Source organism: Crocuta crocuta, unplaced genomic scaffold (genome assembly GCF_008692635.1).
Source record: "Crocuta crocuta isolate KB4526 unplaced genomic scaffold, BGI_CrCroc_1.0 scaffold118, whole genome shotgun sequence".
In the NCBI taxonomy this organism is placed as follows: Eukaryota; Metazoa; Chordata; class Mammalia; order Carnivora; family Hyaenidae; genus Crocuta; species Crocuta crocuta.
In genome coordinates, this window is record NW_027551558.1 from 10,780,526 (window position 1) to 10,807,777 (window position 27,252).

The 27,252-nt window shown below is 40.2% G+C and overlaps 2 protein-coding genes across 5 annotated transcripts in view; one reads left to right on the plus strand and one right to left on the minus strand.

Annotated features, from left to right (window-relative positions):
* SLC3A1 (solute carrier family 3 member 1) overlaps nt 1-16,414 on the plus strand; it is a 37,774-nt gene extending 21,360 nt beyond the window's left edge. The window contains exons 6-11 of the mRNA XM_077749202.1: nt 2,152-2,271; nt 4,790-4,914; nt 7,027-7,222; nt 9,963-10,130; nt 11,237-11,353; nt 15,965-16,414. Coding sequence (XP_077605328.1) covers nt 2,152-2,271; nt 4,790-4,914; nt 7,027-7,222; nt 9,963-10,130; nt 11,237-11,353; nt 15,965-16,405 — 1,167 coding nt within the window. The 3' untranslated portion in view covers nt 16,406-16,414. The remainder of the gene's footprint in view (nt 1-2,151; nt 2,272-4,789; nt 4,915-7,026; nt 7,223-9,962; nt 10,131-11,236; nt 11,354-15,964) is intronic.
* PREPL (prolyl endopeptidase like) overlaps nt 1-27,252 on the minus strand; it is an 82,761-nt gene that overhangs the window by 11,454 nt on the left and 44,055 nt on the right. For 2 of the 4 annotated variants that reach the window (XM_077749204.1, XM_077749203.1), the window contains 7 exons: nt 26,867-27,064; nt 23,725-23,900; nt 22,131-22,347; nt 18,942-19,091; nt 18,424-18,547; nt 17,539-17,612; nt 14,539-17,180 (listed from right to left, as the gene is read on the minus strand). In XM_077749204.1, coding sequence (XP_077605330.1) covers nt 17,091-17,180; nt 17,539-17,612; nt 18,424-18,547; nt 18,942-19,091; nt 22,131-22,347; nt 23,725-23,900; nt 26,867-27,064 — 1,029 coding nt within the window. In that variant the 3' untranslated portion in view covers nt 14,539-17,090. Of the gene's footprint in view, nt 1-6,625; nt 8,350-14,538; nt 17,181-17,538; nt 17,613-18,423; nt 18,548-18,941; nt 19,092-22,130; nt 22,348-23,724; nt 23,901-26,866; nt 27,065-27,252 lie in introns of those variants that run through there. The other 2 variants (XR_013331347.1, XR_013331348.1) reach the window with 2 other exon arrangements.

Sequence of the window (27,252 nt, forward strand, 5' to 3'; positions counted from 1 at the left end):
GGTTGGGTCAACCGTTAGCAACGCTAACTATTCCCAAAGGCAATAAGGACCCCATGAAGAAAGTGAGATTTTTTTTTCTAGGAGATCAGTGCTCCAGAGCTTAATGTTTCCCCACATTTCTGTCAGAGGTGGCTTGGATGGATTAGAGCTATTTGCATCTCACCCCAACCCTGATCCACCTCCTGGGTTCTCTATTGTCAAGACCGGCGCCACTTGGGGGTAGACCTGGGCGGTATGGAGTCCGAAGCTTGTGAGCTGAATTGAGTGTTTACTTAGACCGGGGAGAGAAGGTGAGTAGGAAGGGGTTGGGGTTACTGAGGGGTCCTGAGCTTCAAGTTGGGTTAGCCTCATGCTGAGTTGACCCCTGGAGCCACTGAGATGGTCCTGTTGACTTCTCTCTCTCAATCAATAACCAACTGCCCTCACTTCCTGCCTTCCTGCTGCGCTGACCTCCAGGGCAAATCCTGCTATTTCATCTTCCTGTACGATCATGTGCCTCTCCTTTAAAGCTTTATCCTGGTTGTGATTTAAATATTTTACATTACTATTAAATATTTTACATTACTATTTGATGTCTAGTTGGGGATTCTAAATAAATTCAGGAGACCTAGGACAGCAGCTGTTGTATTTTGCTCATGGCTGTAGGGTTTAGCTAAGGGCCTGACCCATAGTTGGAACACGAATACTTACTGAATGAATGAATCTGGTAAGAGTAAAGAGGCTAGTAACAACACATTTGCGGGTTTTGTGTGGGCAGAGCCAGCTTAAGGGTATTTGGTTCAGTTGTGTCTATGCTAAGATTCTAAGTCTATGCTTAGATTTGAAAGTTTTTTTCAAGCTTTGTTACTCAAAAATGTCCCATTAAAGGGACCTGACCTCAGCAGTATCAACCCTTGCAGTTAGCCTGTAAGAAACCCCGAGACCCTTGAAGTACAGCATTCTAGGGACCCTATATTCACACGTACATAAGAAAAACATGTTGTGTTTTAGGGGGTGATAGTCTTTATTTGGGAGCTATGGCTCTGTTCTCCATAAATTACTTAGTCTAGTACTCTGAGTTGTGGGCTGTTCTGTTCCAAAGCGGTAAGTACATTCCTGTAAAACCTTCCGCACGGTAAGGGCTGAGCTGAGAGTGGGAAGAGCCACTGTCCCTCTGCAGAAGGGGGGCTCGTGGTTGGTGCCGGAGTAGAGCCAGCTGGGAGGGGTGGGGAGACCTAGTTCCTCTGCTCTTCAAGGCCACGTGGTGCTCCCAGCTGCCCCAGGACAGGCCAAGTCAGTCTCGGCCTCTGTGCTTAGCCATGCTGTCCTACAAACAGTCCAGAATGTTCTTCCTAAGCTCACTCCCTGATAAACTCCCACTGGTCAAAGTAGAACTCTAGCTCTTCTTGTTGGCGCCCACCCATGTTAAATTTGATCTTCCTGGAGCCCCAACAGCCCTGCAGACAAGGAGTCTCCTCTCATGATGCTGAGGTGTACCCCACGTGGCATTATTAGGTAAACTTCTCATGTCTCCTGTGTCCCCAACTATTCTGTAAATGCCCTGAAGCTTGGGGACACGCCGTCCTTTAGTGTCCCAATGGTATCACGGCACCTTTGACTTATTTGGGCTTCATACTGTGTACTTTCAGCCCATGACTGGTTCACTAAGGAGCTGGTGCTGTGGTCCGAGGCAAGGGAAACAGAAATGAAAGCTGCCATCTTTCCTTCTAGAATCTTCCACCCTGGTGGAGGACCGTTTCATGACCTGATGCTTAGCTGATTATTTTCTCTGTTGTAGGTGACCTTTAAGGCACCGGGGTATGGGGGAGGATATGTTCCCAGTTTCCCCTCAGTCTTTTCACTGTGGTCTCAAATTCCTTCATCTTGAGTGATTCTTTAAACTTTGGAAACATGCTCATGACGTCAGTTACAAATGTAATATTCTGAATTCAAATTTGAGGGAAGTATGGGGGTCCATAAATGTAGTAAGAGTTATGTTAAGCTGCTGCTATGCCCAAAAGTTACCACTATATGAGTATTGTGCTTATTCTGTATGTGGAGATAGAGGGCTGTCTTACGGTGGAAAGTCAATACGGACAGAAACTTTAATTAAGCGTTATGAGAATAATGCATAGTTAATGTAACCAAAGCATTTTGTTTCTTTGTGTTCAGGAAATCATACAGTTCTGGCTCACAAAGGGTGTTGATGGCTTTAGTTTCGATGCTGTTAAATTTCTTCTAGAAGCAGAGCATCTGAGAGATGAAGCCCAAGTGAATAAGACTCAAATACCGGTAAAGTTTTGTTTTAAACATTTTCCCCCCACCCTCTGAAAATGTCATCAGAGTGTTTCCTTTTTTTAGCATGAGACACCAATGACCAGAGAGGAATCTGAGCCTATCTATAGGAAGTGATTTAAAAAAATTTGACATAGCTAAGTTTATTAATATATGCCTTTGAATTTTAAAGCATAGTTTTTTTTCTTTTTTAAGTTTATTTACTTTGAGAGTGAGAGAGAGAGCACTGGAGTGGAGGAGGGGCAGAGAAAGAAGGGCAGCCGTGGAGCCTGACACAGGGCTCAAACCCACGAACCATGAGATCATGACCTGAGCCTAAACCAAGAACTGGACACTTAACTGAGCCAACATGATCCCCCAAGCATAGTGGTTTTGTTTTGTTTTGTTTTAAATGAATTCCACGCCCAACATGGGGCTCACACTCTCAATCCCAAGATCAGGAACTGTATGCTTCACTGACTAAGCCAGCCAGCCGCTTAGTGCTCAGCCATCGAAGTGCTCTGAATCATTTTCTTTAGAAGAACAGAGTTGTTTCAAATGCATACGCCTAGATGTTTCCTTCCATTGGTACCCTCTGATGTAGGGCATCCTTGAGGAGTACTTTGGAGATCAGGGTTCCAAGGGCACGGGCTCCACCACGGGCTATGACAACTCACCGCGACTGTGTCATCTCACTCAAGCTCAAGTGGGGAGGCCTAGGGTTCCTGAGCTGCTTTTGTAGTCACGAAGGACACACAGAAGAGCAGGGAACACACCTGCTGAGTGCCTGTGTGCTGTGTGGTGTTTATTGAGGACGGTCCGTTTAATTCTTGCAATAGTTCACAAGAGACTTTTCATGGTCCCCATTTAGAAACTCTTGGAGAACTGAAGTTATCAGGGGTGATGGAGATGATAAAGAGAACTACAAACCAAGCTCGTCTTACTACAGATCCTGGGCTCTTTGTGCTTCCACAGCAGTGGTTCTCACCCTTCCCCCATGTCACACGAGATACAGTAATCAGGATGCCACTCTACTCTTCTGGTTGACCACCACTCTACAGTCACTCTATGTATGGCTAAATTGGGGTCCTAAAATGGGTTTCAGAGTAATGGATTTGTAGATTTACACAATGGAATATTCTACATCAGTCAAAATAAATGAATTACGGTGACACACAACAATATGGGTGAATCTTAGCAGTGTAATATTTAGTGAAAAAACCCCGAGGGGCACCTGGATGGCTCAGTTGGTTAAGCATCGGACACCTTGATTTTGGCTCAGGTCATGGTCTCACAGTTTGAGTTTGAGCCCCGCGATGGGCTCTGTGCTAACAGTGCAAAGCCTGCTTGGGATTCTTTCTCTCCTTCGCTCTGTCACATATGTGCTTTCTCTCTCTCACAATAAATAAGAAAAAATAAGACCCTAAGAGTATTATATATAGCATGCTACCCTTTACATGAAATTCATATGGTTAGGTATCAAGTGTCTAGCTTTTGTCCTGAGTAATAGATTTATGGGTACTTAATAATAGCCTTAAACCAAATCAGTTAACTAAAAAAAGTTGGCAATGCCTGGACTAATTATGAGAGCATGTCCTGAACCAAAGGCTATGTTTTTGGGGAGGTGCAGGCCCGGGAAGCACATGATTTTCAATGGGGAAAATGAAGACGGAAAAAGATGATATATTTGATAGTCCCAAAGAGAAGTGCATATACTTGGAAAGCGATCTCAAAGTGCCCTTGCTCACTATGAGGAGATGTCGTAAGACAGGCCGATATTTCCGGCCATGACAAACGATCAGAACAATGGGTTTTGTGTATTACCCAAGACCAACTGAAAGAAAAAGTGATTTCAGGAAGAGGCCCAAGACTCCAAAAAAACTTCACTTGATCTAGCAAGCAAGTTCACTTATTGAAAAGGCGCCCACTGAATGGATGGCAGTGTAGATCCATGTCCTAACCCAGATTTATGACCTTGGCTTGTGTTAGACATAATCTTTTACTTTGGATTGTAGAGTATTGTAACCCTAGGAAGGCACAGAAGGAGTATCAGGAAAAATTACTGAAACCCTGGCAGTGTTTATTTCCCACTTCAATCCTTTTTTCGGTTACACTCTGGATGATAATTTTGTGAGCTGATAAAGTACAGGTGTAATAAAGAGCTCTATATGTTTTCTTTGCCTTTAAGCATTTATGACAATTAAATGTTTAGGAGAAGGATTTTGTTCAATACATTTGTAATCAATGTTTAGATATTCAGTAAAATTGGTTTACTATACTTAATAATTTAGGCATCAAATAAAATCATGATAGTCATTTTAGTATACGTACTGCCGAAGCGAGCACAAAGTCGTAATAGTCATGAATGTTATTCTCCAGCTATCAAACCCTGTGAGCACTTAAAAGTCCTAGGATCATCCTTCAGCATGTATGCCTCGGCTTGAGCCCTCTGAAGAGACAGTCTGTGTTCACATCAGGCCAGCTATAGGCATCTGAAATGTGCAATGATGGTAACCATGCTTCTCGGTTTCCGAAGGACACGGTCACACGTTACTGGGAGCTGTATCATGACTTCACCACCACCCAAGTGGGAATGCATGACATTGTCCGGAGCTTCCGGCAGACAATGGACCAGTACAGCCGGGAGCCTGGGAGATACAGGTGACCACAAGACACGCTTCTGTTCTTCACGGGCATAGGGTGTGATCTATAGCTTATCTTTCACAGCCAGGCATTCTCAAGAGGCTCAGGTTATTGAACAACCCTCCGTAACTACAGTGTATTATAATTCGCATATGCCAGGGCCTGGGACAGTCTTTCATGCTGTTTAACTTTGCTGATTTTCAGTTTCCTCTTTTGTAAGGTAATGCCCAGCACAGTACTTACCTCACAGAATTTTATGAAAATAATATATAGTCTAAATGTTAGTCACTATTCTATTTTTATCATTAATATTTGGCCTGTTAGTGTCCAGTATGAATCCAAATGTTTCAGCTAAACTGCTAGTACATCACAATGATTAGCAAACACAGGTTTGGAATCAGATGGGCCTATGGTAGAGTCCTGTGTTAACAGCGTGTGACCTTGGGCTGGTTCACCGACTCAAGTCCCACTTTCTCATCAGTTAACGGGTGATAGGAAAACCCCTTTCGGGGTTTGTGAGACTGCAGGAGATAATGTATATGAAGCACTTAAAGCTGGGACACATAATAAACACTCAATAAATCTCTTCCTATGTTTATACAGATCACCCAGTAGCATCAGCAGAAGGAGTTAAAAGAAAAAAATTTCTCCTCCTTAAAGTAGGTCCTCTGATTGCTATCCCCATACTATAGATGAGGAAACTGAGACTCTGGGCACAAAGGCAATGGTCGCTCGCACAGGTAGTAATGGCAGGGATGGGACTGGAACTGAAACACTTGGGCTCCGGATACTGTGCACTTGTTTCAAACAGGTAAAGTCAGCACTGACGTGAGGCATTTCAGGCTAATGTCTTTCCCTAAGTGTTTGTTTGTAAGTAAGCTCTACAACCAACGTGGGGCTTGAACTCATGACCCCAAGATCAAGAGTCATGTGCTCTACCAACTGAGGCAGCCAGATGCCCCAAGGATGGGTTTTTTTTTTTTTCTTTTTTAGAGAGAGAGCAGCAGAGTGCATGCGCGGGACTGTGATCTTGTGATCTCAAGGGTTAGATGCCTTTTTTTTTTTTTTAAGTTTTTAAATGTTTATTTTTAAGAGAGTGTGAATGGGAAAGGGGCAGTGAGAAAGGGAGACACAGAATCTGAAGCAGATGCCAAGCTGTCAGCACAGAGCCCGATGCGGGGCTCAAACCCACGAAGTGTGAGATCATGACCTGAGCCGAAGTCAGAAGCTTAACTGACTGAGCCACCCAGGAGCTCCCCAAATGTTTGGTTTTTAATAACCAGGGGTCACCCTGATAATAAAGTGAGGCTTTATAGGGATTCAAATAAAAGGGGAAGGTTTTTGGGAAAACCCCCTCACATGATATGCAGACATACACTGCAGATTATTATTATTTTAAAATGTTTTAATGTTTATTTTTGAAAGAGAGCACAAGCAGGGGAAGGACAGAGAGAGAGAGACACAGAATCCAAAGTAGGCTCCAGGCTCTGAGCTCTCATCACAGAACTCAATGTGGGGGCTCAAACCCACGAACTACAAGATCATGACCTCAAGCCGAAGTCACAAGCTTAACCGACTGAGCCACCCAGGCGCCCCATACACTGCAGATTCTAAGCCTGAGGAGAATTGCCAGAGAAAGTCTTCCTGGAAGTTACCGAGTTTTAATCAGATTTAGAAAGAAAGGACAACAGTGACTAAGATTCAGATGTATTTTTTTTTTAATGTTTATGTATTTATTTTGAGAGGCAGCATGAGCAGGGGAAGGGCAGAGAGAGACAGGGAGAGAGAATTCTAAGTGGGCTGTGTGCTCACGACCGACATAGGGCTTGAACTCAGAACACTGAAATTAAGAGTTGGGATGCTTAACCAACTAGGGCACCCAGGCACCCCCAAATGCATTTCTTAACTTTTAGACACTGCATAGCGCTAGGCTAGTCCTTGGGTTTATTGTCCATGAGAAACGAGAAACAGTGCGGTGAGCCGGCATGCCATTACTTGGCCATCTGGCTGCTTATGCTTCCTAGTGAGCCCAGCTGGACGTGGGTAAGAGTCACAGACTGAAGCAGCCACGGGATGCTTCTCAATCTCCTGACGGGCTCTGAGGACACTGCACACTGCCAACTCTTCCAGGTTCATGGGGATTGGAGCCTACGAGGAGAGCATTGACAGGACCATGATGTACTACGGGTTGCCTTTTATCCAAGAAGCAGATTTTCCCTTCAACAATTACCTCAGTAAGCTCAACACTCCTTCTGGGAACAGTGTGCTTGAGGTGATTGCATCCTGGATGGAAAACATGCCAGAAGGAAAATGGCCTAACTGGATGGTAAGTCCTCACACCTGGATCAGCACATCTGGGGCTGTTGTGTTTTTAAATAGTTACCTCTAACACGAGGGCTAGGTCTGTAAAGAGCGTCCCCTTTCCCTTCGCCAGTGACTCTTTAATGAGCCAGACCTAGCCCGGCTTCTAACCAGGTTTATGTCATTTTTCTCCATTCTTTTCCTTCTGGTTCTCAGACTAGATAATATCCATTGATCGGTCTTCAAATTTGCTGATTTCTCTGTCCGTTCAAATCTGTCCAGCCCTTCTCGTGCGTTTTTCCTTTCAATGTTCATACTTCTCAACTCTGAAATTTCTTTCTGGTTCTTCTTTGTATTCTTTTTATTGATAGTGTCTATTGGATGGGACACTGACCTCAAACTTCTTTGAACATGTGGATAGTAGTTGACTTACATGTCTTTGTCCACTCGTGCAGTGTTAGGCTTTCCTCATCCACATATTCTATTGACTGCTTTTTCTATTATGGGGTATATTTTCCCATTTTCTTTGCATTCCCTTTTGTTGTTGAAAACTGGATATTTTAAATAACGTAGTAATGTACGAACTCTCTTCCCGCTGTTTAAATAATGTAGTAATGTACGAACTCTCTTCCCACTGTTTGTGTTGCTGGTTGTTTCTTTAGTGACTTTCCTGGATTAGTTTTGTGAAATCTGTGCTCTTTGACGGGCGTGGCGGCTGATGTGTCTGGTCAGCTTATTGTCAACTAATAATTTGGAGAGATTCCTGAAATGTGGCGAACCATGACGTCTCCCGGCCTTTGCTGAGGGTCTGTGTGTGTGTGTGTGTGTGTGTGCACGCGCGTGTGCGCAACACTGGCAGGCAGTTGGTAGTTCTACCTCAGTCTTCACTTTCTGCTTGCACGGAGGTTCAAGGTTAGCCAGAGATGAGAAATTAGAGCCTTCTGAAGTCTTCCCAGGGTATCTGCACGTGTTCTAGATTTCAAGACTCTGTCAGAGCCTTTCAAAGGCTCTTTTGGTCACTCATTCCCCAGCGTTTAAGGTTTTTGGTCAGTCTCTGTTTAGCCCCAGTTGGCAATACCACCTCAGGGAGATGTGATGTTAAATAATTGTTGTTGACTATTTCTGGCCAATACCTTGGGGACAGGGCATTTCCTTAATAAAGAAAAAAAAAATACAACTAAGAGTGAGTGCTGGAAAAGTCAAGTTGTGACAGTTCTCTAAATGGAGCTTCTGGTGAACGCTAAACCTATTCTGCCTTCCTAGGGGCTTCTGGTTTTCACAGCTATGGGAGTTGCAAGACTGAGGTTTTCAAGGCTATTGTAGATCCGGGAGGCAGGAGTTCAGGGCCAGTTAAAATGACACAAAGCTTGCTGTTTTTCTTGAATAAGTACTTCTTAGATTACTGAAAGCCTTTAGTTAGTTTCCAGAGTTCTGAAACAGTGATTTCTCCTTATATTCACGGTAGAGATTCTGGAGATCTTTCCTCCACCATTCAACAAGGGCCCCCTATATTTCCAAATTTTATAGTGGAATTTTAGCACTTGTATTTTTCATATACTGAGAGGCTCCACTAGCTTAGGTGACTGGGATCTCTCTCAGCCTGTGAGAGGCACCGATCTCTCTTCATTGCTGTGAACTACCTGTGCAAAGATTTCTTGATTTCAGTTCTGAAAACGTAAGTGCTCTAAGTCCAGAAAGTTTGAGAGACCATAGGGTTTCGCAGCAAATGCTCTCAAGGTAATGAAAACAGAGGTGGTATTTGACTTTTCTGACCATAAAAATAGAAAAATAATTGACAATGGTCTATAAAAAGATAATTGTAGATAGTTTTCAGCACATCTAAAAAACCGCAAATCCTTTTTTTCTGAACTGTAACAACCAAGTTCTTAGACTCAAAAGGAAAGGCTGGTTTTGCATTATATCCTAATTTGAATAAGTGATGTAATGTGTCAGGGAACTTGTTTCATCATTGTAAACTGGAGAGACTACCTGACAGGGGAGGACAGCAATGAGCTATAAGGTGTGAAAGACTTTTTTAAAAAGCTTATTTCTTTAAGTACTCTCTACACTCCATGCGGGGCTCGAACCTCACCCAAGACTGAGTTGCATGCTCTTCCGAATGAGCCAGCCAGGTGCCCTGAAAATACTTTTTCAGTAGTAAAATTCCATGCTTAGCATGTGCACGTGGTACCGAGCTGTGGTTTATGGAGAGAACTGTTAGGTGATTTAAATAAACTCTTAAGGACTAGGTAATATGTAATATAATATGTAATTAGCGCATTCAGCATAGAGATACATTAGAAAATGTCCTCTTGGACTGTGTACATTTCTCTATAAAAGCAGATTTATCTTTAAAATTTGTTTTGAATAGTTCAAGTCACACCCACCCCAGAAATCTCTCCTACCTCTGTCCCTTCCACTTGTTCCCTCCTTGTTGTGGCCTCTATGGGGGAAACACTTTTGTTTCCTGTCTGTGTTCTCTCATCCAAATGTGTGAAAATATTAACAGGCACCCTCCTAAATCTTATTTGCAACATCAGTGCAAAGTAAATTGTTAACGCCATTTTGTTGATCATACTGGCCAAGACAGTACATTGGTCAGTTACCCAGCAAGTAGCAGTTGTTGGGACTCAAAGCCAGGCTTGCTGATACCACAGTACCCACAGCTACCTCTGTTTTTCTGCTGATGAACTCTTTGTGGAACAGGGTAAATTTTCTAGAAATCTGTTTATTAAGCTATGTCCTTAAAAATATCTGCCTTTCAGATCGGTGGACCAGACCATGCCCGGCTAACTTCTCGTTTGGGGGCAGAATATGTCAACATCATGAACATGCTGGTCTTCACACTCCCCGGAACTCCCATAACTTACTATGGGGAGGAAATAGGAATGAGAAATATTTTAGCCACAAATCTCAATGAAAGCTATGACACTGTAAGTTAATATAATCTAACGTGAAATGGTTACTTTGCTTTCCTTTCATACTATCAATCAGTCACCTTTCTTGGTTGGGAGCTTACTAAGAATGCTGTTTCCTGAGCCGCACAACTGAATTTCTTGTGTTAGAGCATAGGAAGCTACATTTTAAAGATGTTTTCCAGCTGCTTCATAGGCATGCTACAATTGGAGAACCTGTGTTTTGAGTTTGGATTATTACTCAGTGCCCTCTACCTGAAACGTGGAGTTAGGAACCTTAGTTTAAGTGCCCGTCTGTACTGCTAGATTTTGACCACAGCCCAAAGGTTCTTCCTTTCCGGTTAACAAATGTAATCCACAGCCTCAGACTTGAGAGGTTTTTATTTTGTTTTTGAGGCTATGGATCTCAAAATCTGTATGGTTAGCTTTCAGTGTAGGAGATCCAATTTCCCTAATATTTGGTGTGTGTACGTTCATGCGCAATAACCAGGCTGGATATAAGTGGGTAGAAGTTAGGCTTACTTGTACAATGGTGCGTACCTGAACTCACCACTGCTACACTACAGAATGTGCTGGCAGTTGCACATTTTCAAATCCTACATTACTCATTTTTAGGGAAAAGCAGCAAAGAGTCTAAGCATGTATCAAAGTCCAGTTACCATAATCTAATCAAACTCAAGATGTCACTATTTTCCAATAAAAGTGAGAAGCTGGATGGGGAGCCTGGGTGGCTCAGTCGGTTAAGCGTCCGACTTTGGCTTGGGTCATGATCACACACGGTTTGTGAGTTCGGGCCCCTGAGTGCATTGGGCTCTGTGCTGACAGCTAGGCCCAGAGCCTGGAGGCTGTTTCAGATTCTGTGTCTCCCTCTCTCTCTGACCCTCCCCTGCTCATGCTGTCTGCTCATGCTGTCTCTCTCTCAGAAATAAATAAAACATTGAAAAAATTATTTAAAAAAAAGTGAGAAGCTGGTTTAGGTATTGAACGTTGAAGCTTTTTCATTATGAATGCTAATAAATACAAGTACTAAGAAGTACAGGGAATTAAATAATTATGAAGTAAATCATGGCCAAATTATATTTCTCTAATAACTACTGTTTTCTTTCCATGGTCTTTTGACACAGAATACCCTTCTCTCAAAGTCACCGATGCAGTGGGACAACAGCTCAAATGCTGGTTTTTCTGAAGCCAGTCACACCTGGTTACCCACCAGTTCAGATTACCACACTGTGAATGTTGATGTAAGTATCAATGAAAATGTTATGCTGATTCCAGAAAGAGGAAAGGAGTTTTGTGCTGACGACATACTCACCCTGAGGGTGCCCAAGACCTTAACTGAGGCTCTCTAAATCAATCACATAGACTTACAGTTTTTAAATCATGTTTCTGTGGAAGTACAAACTGGTACGGAGTGTCACAGGGAATATACAACTATTCACTGGACTGACTTTAAGGAGGTTTTATGGTGGTCTTTCAACAAGCCCAGCTATCTGTCCTTCTTTTCTGCCTTCAAAAGGAAGGAAAGAAGATCAATTAAGGAAAATCACCTGAAGAAAAACCAAGACATGACCAATTTCTAAAAGTAGCTGTTCTGGAAAAGCACACCCTTTGGCTTTTGCCTATACTATTTTCTGTTATCGTAGTGGTCAAGGTTGCATTCAGCTGGAGTTGCTGGGATATAGGCATTCCTGTTTAGAAAATCTGTTTGCTCCATTTGGCAAAGTGCTAAGTACATTTCCTTGGACCAGGACAATATGAAATGGCTTCAGATGGAGTCATGTGCTAGTGAAAATGTTCACTGTTTAAACTACCTCAGGAGAAGAGAAATTATTGGCATCCCATGAGACTTAAATATTTTAAAGCAAAAATCTCCCCTTGCCCCAATCTAAGTGTTTTGAAAACAATCTCGTAAGATTTTTAAAAAATTACCACAGTATAGTTGACCCACAATATTATGTTGGTTTCAGGTGTACAACACAGCGAGGGGACAATTCTGTACATTACTCAGTGCGGTCTCCCCAGTTATTCTGTTTTCAGCTTCTTTAACATTTGTATTGTAGATTAAAAGCATCTATTGATTTTCAATTTGAGTCCAATATGTAAGAAATCCTACATAAAAACGTATACCAAAAAGATGGGAAAAGGTAAATGCAAATTAAAACATTTTTTTCTATAACAGTAACCAAGTCTTTCAAATGATTAGGAGTAATGCTTGGAGGAATGCTAAATCCTAACACAATGTCTCAGGCTAAGCTCTTTAATAAAATACATCCTTAAAAGCCCTAGAGATAGGTAAGAATTTAATTTCTAAAAGAAAGTAAAATTAACCTTCTCATAATGATTAGAGGTGGGCAACCAAAGATAAGGGGTATCAAAACACAAAAGTAAATGGATCACCCAGAATCACACATTTGAGAAAAATTAAAAAAACAGAAAACTGTGAAAAGTAGAGGAAATATGGCAAACAGAAGACTTCATTATTGGTAGATGTCTTATGAAGTCTCTTGATTCTTTTAAAAAAGGAGTCAGATGGGGGCGTGGCCGGCTCAGTCGGTAGAGCAGGCGTCTCTTGATCCTTGGGGTCCTGGGTCTAAGCTCCATGTGGGGTATACAGGTTATTTAAATAAAACTTAAAAAAAAAAAGTGATTAGAGATCTTAGATATGTAAAACACTGTGAAAGACTGAAATAGAAATTCTAATTAGGGCGCTGGAAAATTGATCCAGAGGTTTCTCCTAGAACGCACTGAAAAAAGGCAACAATGTAAAGAGAACATTTTTGATATGTAGAGTCAGTCTAGAAATTCCAACATAAAATTCTAGAAGAGAACAGAAACTAAAGGGAAACCCATAATCAAAGAAATACAGAAAACTCGGAGATAGATATTTATCTTTTCTAGAATGGCAAGAAGAAAGAAAAAAACTAAAAATACGTGGAAACCAAAACCAAACTCCAAAACAGACTGCCCAAGCAAGGGACTGAGAACTGGTGTGGCTTCTCAAGTGAATCCTAGAACACATCAGAACTTTATGGAAACTTGATTCTAAATCTACAATCTTTTATCCATTCAAATGAGCATTCACGAATATAGACTTGGAAAAGCATGGACCCTAATTTTTCCATGAAAAGCCAGCTCGTGAAAGAATAATCAGGGACTGAAACAAACAAACAAAAATGAATCTTAAAGACAGACATGACGTGGGGCGCCTGGCTGGCTCAGTCAGTAGAGCATGGGACTCTTCATCTTGGGGATGTTAAGTTCAAGCCTCACGTTGGGTGTAGAGATTACTTAAAGATAAAAAATGTTAGAAAATAAAATTAAGGATATTTTCTGGTACATAATGTAAAATAAGGTAAATAAGGTATTCTGGAACAAAAAATCTTAGTGACTGATTTCTATATGGGAAGTGGCAGCAGGGGAGGTGAGAGAGGAGAGAGAGAATGTGTGAGCCAGTAGGCTAACGCCCTCTTTTCAGGGCACGGAAACAGAGTAACTCAACTGTAGAATCAGAACTCGCTTCCTGGGACACACCAGCACCGCTGGCGGTGCAGAGCAGCTAGGGGCCACCACCTCGGCACAGATACAGAACACTTCCACACTGCAGGAAGTTCTGCGGGACAGCACTGCTCCAAATGTTGAGAAAAGGAGAATTTAAAATAGGCATTATAATTTTAAGGGTATAATTTTCAAGGAACAATAGAAGAAAAATATTACATCAAACTAACGGATGCTAAAAAGGATGAAAACAATAGTACAAATATAAATAAAAACTAAGGCTGTAGGATTATGTCCCTACATATGGCAATCATATAACTATAAATGGGTTAAATTCACCTATTAGAAGATAAAAACTCTCAGATTAAGGTAAAGAGACAAAATCCAATATGAGACATTGCTAAAACAACAAAAAAAATTAAAAAATAAAGCCCCTTGGCTACAGCTATCAAACAAAAATGCATATATAATCTTTGACTTAGTAATTCATTCCGACAATACTTGCATATGTGGAAAATGATAAATATTCAAGGAGCTCTACTACAGCATTGTTTTTAATAGCAGAAGACTCTGGAAATGATTTAAATATTTTATCGACAGAATCAATTACTGACTTACTTACACAATGGACTAGTATGCAGTTTTTAAAAAGAACGCACTGACATCATGAGACCATCTCTACCACGTACTAAGAAACAGAGTCCATTATGATCACATGCCACCATTTGTGTAGAGAAACGGTGTATCTACATCTGTTTGCGCAGGCACAAAATGTACCATACGTAAGCAGCAATAGTGTCTATTTCTGAGAGAGGAAGTGAAAAGCTAGGGAACGGTGGTAGGAAAAACCTTCTTTTACATACTCCACTTACAAATGAATTTTATACGAGGTGCATGCATTTCCTATTTAAAAAAAATAAAGTTACGAAAAGCAGGGGTGGAAATATTTAATAGCAGACAAAATAGAATTCAATATGAAAAGCATTATGAGACAAGTGCAATTTTCAAAAACCGTTAAAGAACATTCCACTGCAAGTCATGATCTAGGCATCTAACAATAGCTTCCAAATATATAAAACAAGTACTATGAGAAATGCCAAGAGAAACTGACAAATTCACAATTATAGAGAGACACTTCAAGATACTTCTAGAAGGCAGACACGGATAATAGTTAACACTTACTGGGCACTTCTTATGTAGGAAGAAGAACTATGCTTTTCCATGCATCAGCTAAGGCTATAGAAAATGTTAATACTAGTAATGTGACAAGTCATATACATATACCATATACATGTACCATAAATACCTTTGTACCTGATAACAGAGAATAAACGTTTTTTCAAACATTCAGTAGATGTTCACTGAAGACCACACATTAGGCACCTGCCCCGCAGTAACAACAAGGAAAACAGCAATAGCAGCCACCACCACCGCGGTCAACGTGGCTGGCAAGAGTCCACGGAAATGAACATTACCACTGATTTGGCAACAGCTCTTATGAAGACTAATTTGGCATTATGTATCAAGTATCCATACTCTTGACATAGTAATTGTCTTTCTATTCTAAATAAATAATCCAAATGTGGGAGAGGCACTAAAAATATGAGAAAATATTAGAAAGCTGAATGTCGAAACGAGAGGGATGGTTTTAAATGTGGTATATCCATTCAACAGGACATTATCCTGTTATTAAAATGACATTTTAACACAATAGCAGGAATAGATGCTTGAAATGTTAAAGGAAAACATAGCATTTAATTATGTTATGTTTTATATAGCTGTGAAATAAACCCCGATCTTCTTTAATAGACACAAAGAAGCAGAATTTTTAACTTTCCCTTTAGGCAGCATTTTGCTTTGTATCCTTTTTTGCAACTTTCTGCTCACCATTGGCTACGCAAGGAACACACGTCTGCTGAAGTTAGAGAGACCTCCACATTATTCTACATGAGAACAGAGTAGCCCTCCTGGGTCATGGCCACAGTGGCAGCTTTTCTGCCAGTGACAATTAGCATAAAGGGGCTATATTTAGGCAAGTTAAACACCAGGTAACTCAGACATGGACATTGTTTTGGGATACCTAAAGTGGAGTCAAATTTGGTCTCTCATCACGTCTGGCCAAAATGTTAGCAGAGCACTGTGCACACAATGACTCCCTGCATTTGCACTCTCTCAGTAGTTAAATCATAACCCACCTATCAATACTTACAATTTGGTAGTCATTTTAATGGGCAAAACTGAAGTGAACTTTCTTGGGAAATAAGTTCTGTCTTTGATACTAAAAATAAAAACCCCTAACAAGTCTTTTAGAATTGAATTATTTATGTTAATCTTTTTTTTGTTTTTTTTTTAAATAGGTCCAAAAGACTCAGCCTGGATCAGCACTGAAGTTCTATCAAGAATTAAGTTTGCTTCATGCCAATGAGCTGCTCCTCAGCAGGGGCTGGTTCTGCTATCTGAGCAATAACAGCCACTCTGTCGTGTACACGAGAGAGCTGGATGGCATCGACAGTGTCTTTCTGGTGGTTCTGAATTTTGGAGAATCCTCACCGCTACATCTAAAGGAAATGATTTCCGATCTTCCCACGAGAGCAAGGATAAGGCTAAGTACCAATTTTGCCGACAAGGGCAGTGAAGTTGATACGCAGGCCATTTTCCTGGACAAGGGAGAAGGCCTTGTCCTTGAATACAACACGAAGAATCTCCTTCATCACCAAACAGCCTTCAGGGACAGGTGTTTTGTTTCTAATCGGGCGTGCTACTCCAGCGTGTTTCACATACTGCACAGCTTGTGTTAGAGACATGAAGACGCTGGCGCCCTTTTCTAGTCTAAGCACTTGCAGTAACTTCACGCGCTGCATACTGCTGGGGAAATACGGCTCGAATGTAACTGCTTTAGAAAAGGTTCTCAAATGTTTTTTAAAAATAATAAAATTATCGCTTGCGGGAACTTGTAACTTTATTGAGACAGCATCAATATAAGAGATGATCAGAACACCTTAGGACTCCGGATTGTTAGAGAGACCTAATGAATTCTAATGTGAAGAATGTTATCTTTTTTCTTAAAATACAGACATAGAAACTGAAGGGCGTACTGCTGAAGTGTCTAAAAATGTTCACTAGCAAGGGGGCAGGACCTTGATTTGTAAACTTTTCACAGGAAACGTTAGTTCAAACAGACAGAAACAAAGCTGTTCTGCAGGGGGAGCTGGGAGAGCCGTGCTGTCACCAAGCCGTCCTTCCCCCCTCCTCCATGTCCTTCTGAGGAGCACGGTTTGAAAACCACTTTCCGAGATTAAAGGGCACGTAAGCCAACAGACAGAGCAGTAGAAGCAAGTGAGATGTACACTAGACAAAATGTGGATGGAGAAGCAAATTTTAAAAAATTACTAACTTAAAAACAATCTCACTGTTGCTTACCCAAATGGAAATAAGACAATGAAATATTTCAGTGTGTTTCCAATTCCCATGGAATGCGGCATTTCAGAATTTTAGGTATTTCTTAAGATTCTCGAAAACACTGGTGCTGTCAAGTCCAAGTTCCTCGTACAAGAATTTAATTTGGGCTGTAATCTAAAAGAAATGCATTTAAAAAATTAGATAGAAGGCCTTTGTGGCAAAACTCGAGGGCTACATCTCTTTGTCTATCATCTTCACCTAACCCTGAAGTCAGCAATTTATGGCCAGTCTACTTTTATTTGGGGACGGAGGCAGAGTCTGCCTTCTGCCATGACTCTGTAACAGAGGCACTTATCAGGTGTAAGAGGGGCCTTTTCTCTTGACTCAGCATTTTTCCTTCCCCTCTTGGGCCTCAGCCGCAGACCAGACAGTGACAAAGCAGCTGTCGTACCTTTGCTGCAACCAATGAAATGTTGACAGTGACAGATCTCTACTTGGGCATTTGTCAACTGAATGCAACTTGAAAACATACCTTTTTGTGAGAATCCTCAATCACATGATTGCCCCCAGGCTGAATATCTAAAACAACATTGGGGGCCTGGTAGCCTGAAAGAGTTAACATATGCAACAATTAGAAGTTTTGTTTGAGATTCATTTCTCCCCTTTCCTCCCAAGTACACTATCAAAATAATAGTGAAGGAAAAAGGCACAAACTATCCCCAAGAGATGGGAGGGGGCAAGCAGCAGAAATCTCTGAAACAGAGAAAGTAAGAGGAGGAAGAGTGGCAGAGGACACTGGATGGAAGAGACTTGTCGGGCCACATGGAGAAGGTTGTGAGGCAAGAGGAAGCCAGTGGCCCTGTGGAATCAGAGGGAAACACAAACTTTTGTAGTGGTAAGTGTGAGGCATGGAGGTGAAAACAAGGTGACTGAAACTTGTATGTGGGTCCCTTCTACCCTGAGCTCAGAGGGCCTTGCTAATAGGGAAGAAAAAGGTAAGAGTTCCTGTGCAACGAAATGGAAAGATCTAGAGAAAAGTAAAGCAGCTAGTTTGGACACTGAAGCTCCAGAGCAAAAGTGTCAGAATCTCTTTTCTAGAAGTTTCAAGAATAATGGCTCAATTAATACTGTTAAATGAATGAGTGTTGTATGACAGTCTAGCTCTAAGTTATAATTTGATGTTTAAATTTATTTTTCTTTATGCCTTGCCTACCTTATTTTAATACTGTCCTATGAAAAGAGGCAAGTCAGATATAGTTATTAGGTATCTCTCAACTGGGTAGTCAACATTGGAGAACCAATTGTTCAAAATCATGGGCAGACGATTTGGTCTGTGGCATGAAATGTACTCCTCTGAGCAGTCTGTGGAAGGTAACAGAAGATTTAGTATGTTCCCTGCTTCCTGGTGGTCTCCTACCTTCACCAGTATCCTTAGCATGCTCCGTAATGGCTTCCTTGAGTTTCTCAGTATAGTTAATAATTCCTTTCAGAGGTACACGCTCATCATTTTCATAAGCTGTGATGTGAATGGAAGGATAAAGCTGAAAGAAAACAGATGTACAAAGTTTGCATTATTCCTTATGGCCCTTTTCTACCTTAGGGGTTATAAAAAATAACTCCATTTTTTGACCTAAGTGCTAGATAATTTCTTCTCATTTCATATTGAGAGATCTATAGTACCATAGTACTAGATCACTTGCTACCTGGAATACCCTTTTCTTGGCTAGTGAGACCATGACCACATCTAACCTATTCTGAACTATTACACTGAAACAAACACGGGGTATGAGCAGAGACGGTGCTGAAAACTGTTTGGGTATTATAAGCAAAAACAATCTAAAGCCCTACAAAATTCCTGCCTCAGCCTGGGTAAGAATTCTTTTGATTATCTTTTCTATCATTTTAGGATAGTTTACCAGAACTGTTATTCACTACCTGTGGCTTAATATTTTGATAGGGACAGTAGCGTTTTATGTAGTTCTTGTGTTTTTCATCAGATGAAGGATTCCCCCATTCTTCCAATTCTTCTAATGTCAGAGGAAGTGTAGTGTCCATCATGGTGTTGAGAACATCCAAGAAAGGTGCCTAAAAAAAACAAAACCAAAGCCAAAGAAAGTTAAACTCTGACTAACAAATTGGTAAAATGAGTTTCAGAAAAATATACTTTGTGAATATACATGCTGAAGAGAGAACAAAGGTCAAGAAGCCATGCTGATTCCCAGGAGGCAGACTACTCAGTCCTACTCAGTTCTTAACTAGGGCCTGTGATACATACATGTATCTATATACCTTAAGAGTTTATCTTCTAATTTCACAATTTTTTAGTTTGATGCCTGCATATGTGTGTGTGTGTATACATATACTTTATATAAAAGTAATAAATGCTATCACCTTACATCCATTAGGATCGGTACTATTAAAAAAAAATAACAAGTGATAACAAGTGCAGGCAAGGATGTGGAGAAATTGTAACCCTTGTGCACTACTGGTGGGAAGGTAAAATGGTGTGGATGGTATGCTAGTTTCTCAAGAAGTTAAACTTAGAATTACCGTTTGATCTAGCAATTTTATTCCTGGATATATATCCCAAAGAATTAAAATCAGAGAGTCTTGAAGGTACACCCATAGTCATAGCAGCATTATGCACAACAGCCAGAATGTGGAAGCAACCCAAGTGTCCAATGATGGATGGATGGGTAAGCAAAATATACGCAATGACAGAAGGATTATTATGCAGAGTCATAAAACAAGGAAATTCTGACATATGCTACAATAATGGATGGACCTTGAGGATATTATCTAAGTGAAACAAATCAGTTACAAAAAGACAAACGTGTATGATTCCATTTACAGGAATTATAGGTAATTCTAATTCATAGACAAAGGAGAATGGTGGCTCTGAGCTGCAGGGGAAGGGGGACTTGGGGAGCTGCTATTCAATGAGTATAGAGTTTCGGTTTTGCAGATGAGGAGTTCTGGAGACTGGTTCCACAGCAATGTGAACATACTGAACACCTAAACTATATACACTTAAAAATAGTTAAGATGATAAATTTTGTTATTTTATCACCACTAAAAATAAAAAAACCCCATCACACGAGTATACCCTTATCAGTCAGATACTTCACATTAAAATAAGAGTAATAAATGTTAATTGAAGAAATCTAGATAATATTCAAATTGAAAGAAGAAAAAAATCACTCACTGGCTTACAACCAGTCTTAAAACATTTAGGAAAATGGGAGCTGCTTTTTTCACTTAGCTTATAGTCTTCTGTTAACACGCTTTTCAGATTTCTCTTCTTATACTAACATTAACCTGGAAGGCAAATGCAATTCCTTCTGGCTGCCTCAAATCAGAACTCCTTTTTTGCATTTAGACTATCCCTAACCTTATGAGGCAGAGCCTGCCTCTCACTATGGAGGTGCTAAATGCCTGGTAGTTGTGGGGTCCCTGAGTCTAAGAAGGCAGACATAATGTGCTCCGAACTTTGAATGGGAAGTTGGTGACTCAAAGATGTAGGGACCATGGAGAATTTCTTTTGGCAGACGTGCCACATTTATATTGGGTTTTTAGAAGTAGCACTGGTGGTATGAGGTGACTTGTACCCAGCAGTGGTGGCAGTGATGGCTTCTTTGGGGCAGTTTTACGGTATATTTTGGGCACATTTCTGGCTGTGCAGCCTCTAAGACTGGTATATACCCGCTCCTCCCCAGTACCTCTTATCTCTTTTCTGCTTAAATTAGAGCTGGTACTTGGTACTTCTAATTAATAAGACTATGAATCCTCTATTGTTGGATATTTAGAGGTTGACTCTAATTCTTTGCTATAATAAGCAATGTGGGATGAATATTCATATACATACATTTTTGATTATTTCCTTTCTCATTTCTAAATGTCACAGACTAGTTGTATTTTCTTTACATTGTAAATAGCTTTGCCATAGATTTTCTTTGCATATAGATTGCCCCTCCACCGCCTCTATACTTAGCATCTCTACTAAAAAAAGTAGATTTACAGAGGAGGATTATTTAACACTTACTTACAAGTCCACAGTGGATACACCACATCCTCAAAATAAAAAAACCCTGAAAATAATTTACTCTCTCCATCCCAGTCATCATTTTCTAGAGCATCTAACCAGGAGCACAATGCTGAAGGTGAAATGAGCTGCTATAATAGAACTTCATAATTTTGGACATCAGGAAGGCTATACAGCTGACCCCTGAGTGACACAGGTTTGAACTATACAAGTCCACTTCCACCTGGATTTTTTCAATAGATATACATACAGTACACTGTATAAACAAACATATTTTCTCTTCCTTATGATCTTCTTACTATCATTTTTTTATCCCTAACTTACTGTAAAAACATGGTATGTGATATATAGAATATATAAAACGTGTTAATTGACTGCTTATGTTATTGGTACAGTTTCTGCTCAACAGGAGGCTATTTGTAATTAAGTTTTTGGGAAGTCCAAAGTTTATCATGGATTTTTGACTGCGTGGTGAGGGGTCTGTGCCGCTAGCCCCTATGTTGTTCAAGGATCAACTGTAGAGACTCTTAAGGATAAAGCAAGATATTTCAACTAAAATACAGAAAAACTCCCCCTTAAAGACCTTTAAGAGTGGAGTCTCTAAAAAACAGAGAGCCCCTACATCCGGGACTAACATGTTGATGGGCAGTACAAAGGGCTTCTTGGATTCGAGTCACTGTGTGCTCTGCTGGACCCCCTGGAACTGGTGAGTCATATATCCTTTATCTCCTTTGTACCAACTCTACATGTTCTTAAAAATAAGAAATGTCAATGAGAAGAGCCATTAATATCCTTCAGTGGAAATTCTCACTAATTAATAACACTGTTAGGGAAGGAAAAGGGATAAATAAAGGACAAGCAGTTAGATTAAGCTTAGAAGTTCTCCCGGAGCTACAATTCTGTGTTTAAAATTTAAAAGCTTTGTTCTACTCCCTATGCTATGGCAAAAATGTAACAAATTTTTAAAAAACTATTTTTGAGAGAGAGAGACAAATGGGAAAAATGTAGCAAATATTTTTTATAGAGCATTTTAGGGCTTTCACGCTTCCCCACTTTGTAAATAGAAGAGATGGTATACTCACCTCCAAAGTCACAGCTCTCAGGAGCTCTGGATTAGAATTACACAATGCTCCCACAAGCACCCCTCCAGCACTGAAAGCAGTCAAGGCTGTTAGACTTGGCTGAGAAAAGCCTTGGCCATGAAGCGTCTTAATGCAAGCCTCTAAGTCAGCAAGGCCATTGAGTTTTTTAGTTAGACGGCCATCAGCGTGCCACTGGAGGCCTAACTCACCACCACCCCTGAAATTAAAGGGCAAAAACAGTTTTTAGTGGGGGAAAAATATTAATGATATAGTTCAGGGTCAGCAAACAATAGCCAGTGGGCAATATCTACCTGGAGGCCTGTTTTTTGTTTTTTTTAAATGGCCTTAGAGCTAAGAATGATTTCCATATTTTTAAAGGTTGGGTGAAAACAAAACAAAACAATCAGGAATATACAACAGAGACCATATGTGGCCTATAAAGCCTGAAATGTTTACAATTTAGTTTTTCTTTTCTTTTTCTTTTTTTTTACAAATAGTTTATGGTCATACGATTTAGTTTTTCAGAGAAAAGGTTTGCCAATCCCTGATAGAGACAGACAAAAATGGATTCAACAAATATGTTTTTCTAAAAAAACAAGAGTCATTTGTCATTTTCTCTTTTCTATTCATTCATTCATTCATTCATTCATTCATTCAAAGTAAGCTCTATGCCGAACATCAGGCTTAAACTCATGACCCAAGGATCAAGAATTGCCTGCTCTGAGCCAGTCAGGTCCCCCTCAAATATGTTTTGAGTGCCTGCTACTGCTTCCCAGGCACTGTGCTAAATGCTGGCCTTAGAAATCTAAAAAAGCAAAAGTTCCTCAGACGACTATATACCCATAGTTGAGAACCTTTAGGTTAAATGATACAGGAGTACAAATAAACTTTCTAAAAAAAAAAAGTGTACACATACACAAGCAAAAATCTGGCCTGAANTCGCTGCTTTCATCACACAAGTATACTGCAGGTTACCATAGAAACAGTAGAAAGAATATCCACTTGTTAGGTTAGGGGTACATACTTCTTAAAACAAATGCTTAAAAAGGAGATGATACCTAATCCAAGTCTTGGAAGAAGAATATGCATTCCCAGAAGCACAAAGAATCGGAAAACATCAAGACACAGCATGTGCAAAGGCACAGAGAGTTTGTCATGTGAAAGGATGTAACAGGGCTGGAGCGCAGGGCGTGTATGGGCAGTAATGAAGGATCTCACTACAGAGATCAGCCAGATCATTAGGATGTTAAAAACTATACTAAGGAATTTGGATTTTAGTTTGGAGATAGGGAGGTGGAGAAAGATTTTAAGCAGAAACATAAAATATTATTTGTGTCTTGAAAACAGCTAAAATAAAATGGAAGTTACAGTACACAGACTGGTACATCAATTCTAGAAATCTGGTACAAGATCCTAAAATCTACCCTTTTGCTTTTTGGATCAACTAGTCTCTTCAATCAACTTTTTCAGCACATGTTCAGCAATACATAAATTCAATGACCACCAATGAGAAAATAAGCTCTGCTCTGTGATACAGCATTGTTCTGGACATCTGTAACAACTCTCACATGGCCAGTGAAATGTACTGACTCACCGAACGTGGCAATATGCTAATATCCATCCATCGTCCACCAACACCCGTCTTTCAGGTCTGAAATTCATTTTTAAGTCCATTCCATAAGCTCCATATACATGCACCAGGAGAGGTTTCTTCTGCAAGTCCTCAGAGTCCGTTTTGTGGAAAATGGTCATTGGCACGGATTTTCCATCCTGGAAATGAAGAGTCACTATGCAATGTAAATAAAAGCCTTTTAAAAACAGTTTATCCCTAATTTTATGCATTGCTTACTGATGTTGAGTACAAACTTCATTTAATGAAGACAACAGAGGGATGCCAGGCTAGCTCAGTTGGTGGAGCATGTAATACTTGGTAGATATGAGTTCAAGCCTCATGCTGGGTATAGAAATTACTTTAAAAAAAAAAAGGACAACAGGTATGGTCTTTTAAAATATGTCATGGTTTATTCCCATTTTCAGCTATTCTGCTGAACCACAATACTAACTAGAGAAGAGCAGCAACTCAAGCTGGAAACAGTTTATGAAATGCAGCTTTCTGTGACAGGTTAAGTGATTTAAAAGAGTTTTTTACTACCTACTATTACTGTAATTTTTTTCTTTCATGATAAGTCAAAATATACCTATCAAGATAAGACATACTAGCATAGTAATTTCCTCACTCCTGTGGCTAGATACTGACATTTCACATCTTTGCATATTTACAAATATGCCGACTAAAGAAGTTTTAACCGCTCAATTTTCTGTCCTCTGTAGGCAGAATCCTCAACCATCAGCACCAGAATTTCTTACTGAACTCTACTGAGATCCATCCTCATCTTCTTCAAAGGTTAAATATTTACCTATTCATGGAACTCCTTAAACTGTAATAGATGAAGCAAGTTAATAAAATGCGCACGCACACACACACAGCATTCACAAAGACTTGAAGGGAAAAAAAATCTTAGAATGTTCTTTAAAAAAAAAAACTTTGCTAATTGGAAAAAATTAAGTTTTTGGTAGTGACTTCCATTAAGTGGTGCCTGGGTGGCTCAGTCGGTTAAGCATCCGACTTCAGCTCAGGTCATGATCTCATGGTTCACGTGTTTGAGCCCCACACTGGGCTCTGTGCTGACAGCTCAGAGCCTGGAGCCTGCTTCGGATTCTGTGTCTCCCTCTCTCTCTGACCCTCCCCAGCTCATGCTTTGTCTCTCTCTCAAAAATAAATGTTAAAAAAAAAAAAAAGACATAATCTCTATAACATTATCTTTGTCTTTTCATCTCCTTGCCTCTTCCCCAACCTCAATCAACAATCAGAGGAAAACCTGCTGGTGAGAACTTATGAAAAGGGAGAGATTAAGGAGGGTACCAAATCCTGTGATGGGCTGGATCTGAGTTCATCAGCAGTACAAAAATGCCTGTGGGAAGCTATTGCAGCTTCTATTTAGCAGCTGTCTCCTTTCTTTCCTAATTCATGAAGCATCCCTGAGTGCCCCAAGAACTTAGCTTCACTGTTCTTTCCACTTAGGGTATGATAACTACAACATTTTGATGGGCTGGTATAGTCCCACATTTCTAAAGCAAAACAAAGCCTAAAAATATATTTTCTCTCTCTCTCGCTCTTTTTTTTGAGTGTAAGAAGGGGAGGGGCAGAGAGAGAGGAACAGAGGATCTGAAGCCTGCTGTGTGCTGAGAATGGAGGACCCCATATGGTGCTTGAACTAAAGAACTGTGAGATCATTACCTAACCTGAAGTCTAATGCTCAACTGACTGCACCCCTGTAAACATATATTTTGTTGACAAAAAACCAAACACCCAAATCTGGAAAGTGATACAATAAATGGTAAACAATAGTTATATCTAAGAGGTACAGCAAATAAGATCAAAAAGTAATCACCTAAACATTGTATATTCTGCATTTTTGTATATATTCTAAGAAATGTGAAAAACATTAACAACATTTTTTAAAATACGGGGCACATGAGTGGCTCGGTCGGTTAAGCATTCGGCTTCGGCTCAGGTCATGATCTCACAGTTCGTGGGTTCAAGCCCCGCGTCGGGCTCTGTGCTGACAGCTCAGAGCCTGGAGCCTGCTTCGGATTCTGTGTCTCCTTCTCTCTCTGCCCCTTCCCTGCTCATGCGGTCTCTCTCTCAGGAATAAATAGAAAACATAAATTTATTCTAAGAAATGTGTATTTCTCTTATATTATTAAAAAATATATATACTTAACTAAAGATATTAAAAGAAAATCAATGAATAAAAAAATTCATGAAGACAAACGCTGTGCCACAATTCATTGCCAGCACATGTGAGATTATCTGATGTTTGATATGCTAAGGTCTGAAAATTCCTTAAATCCAAGGTCACAGTTTATTAATTTGTTCCTCATTTGCACAAATTTTCTTTTCTACTTTTCACTCTGCTCTTAGTCTTACCTCTTTTACTATACACTTTGGCCACATTGTCCTCCTTTATACTTAAAGAAAATTTGTTTATTTAAGTAATCTCTACACCCAACATGCGGCTTGAGCTCATGACCCTGAGATCAAAAGCCGCATGCTTTTCAGACTGAGTGAACCAGGCATCCCCTCCTTTATACTTGTTGAATGCACTATTTTTCCCTCAATTTAGAACCTCTACACAAATGTATTCCTCCTGCACCTGTTTTAGTTTAATTCTTAATCATCCTTGAGGTCTTACCTGGGACCTCACTTCCTCAGAAGCCTTCTGTGATTCCTCCAGCCTAGGTAAGGTCCCTGGCCAGGTTTCCACTGTACTCAACATGGCTTCCTTTGAAGCAGTCAGCACATCAGCACTTATCCTTCAACATCGATCATCTTCCCTACTAGGTTTAAGCACTCTAGTCAACTGCTTTCCACCTTCACAATTTTTTGCCATAACCAGAAATCAACTTTGACTATTTCTTTAAGTCAACTTTCAAAACTCAAAGATGAACAAGCCTTAACGAAATCAAGGGCTTGATGTGCTAGATAAATCTTCTAAGCCATGTTAAAATAAATATGTATTAAAAAAAATCCCCTAAAAATCATTTGGGTCTTACTGTGGTATGTGAGATCCACTTTACAAAACCGTGCTAATGTCCAGCAGCAACTCCACAATTCCTGACAGTAGTACGCATGCAGTAGACGGGGGCTCACAGTGGGGATTACAAAGACTGACCTTGCTTTTGGCTTCTAGACGTAAAACACGACTAGTCTTTGTGATTGGGTCTTCGTGCCCAGTTTCCTCAAATAGTTTGCCTTCTGCAAACTTGTATGTGTAGTATTTTGGGGGACGTATCGGAGAGCAAAGCTGAAAGGGGCAGTTCTTCGGGTCTGAATTTGTATCCATTATGAATCCACAGGCCCAAGGAGGGAGCTAAAGAAATAAAAGTTATTTTTACTCTTTTACCTACACACTAAGTACTGTTAATTAAATTTCTGAGTCAGTTGCAAACAAGATGATGTGGACATCAAGTTTACTTCTATCCATTATACATAATTCCTCATTTAAGTATTATTTCAGCACAACAGCATATATTTCAAGTAAGAGATGAACAGGACTTC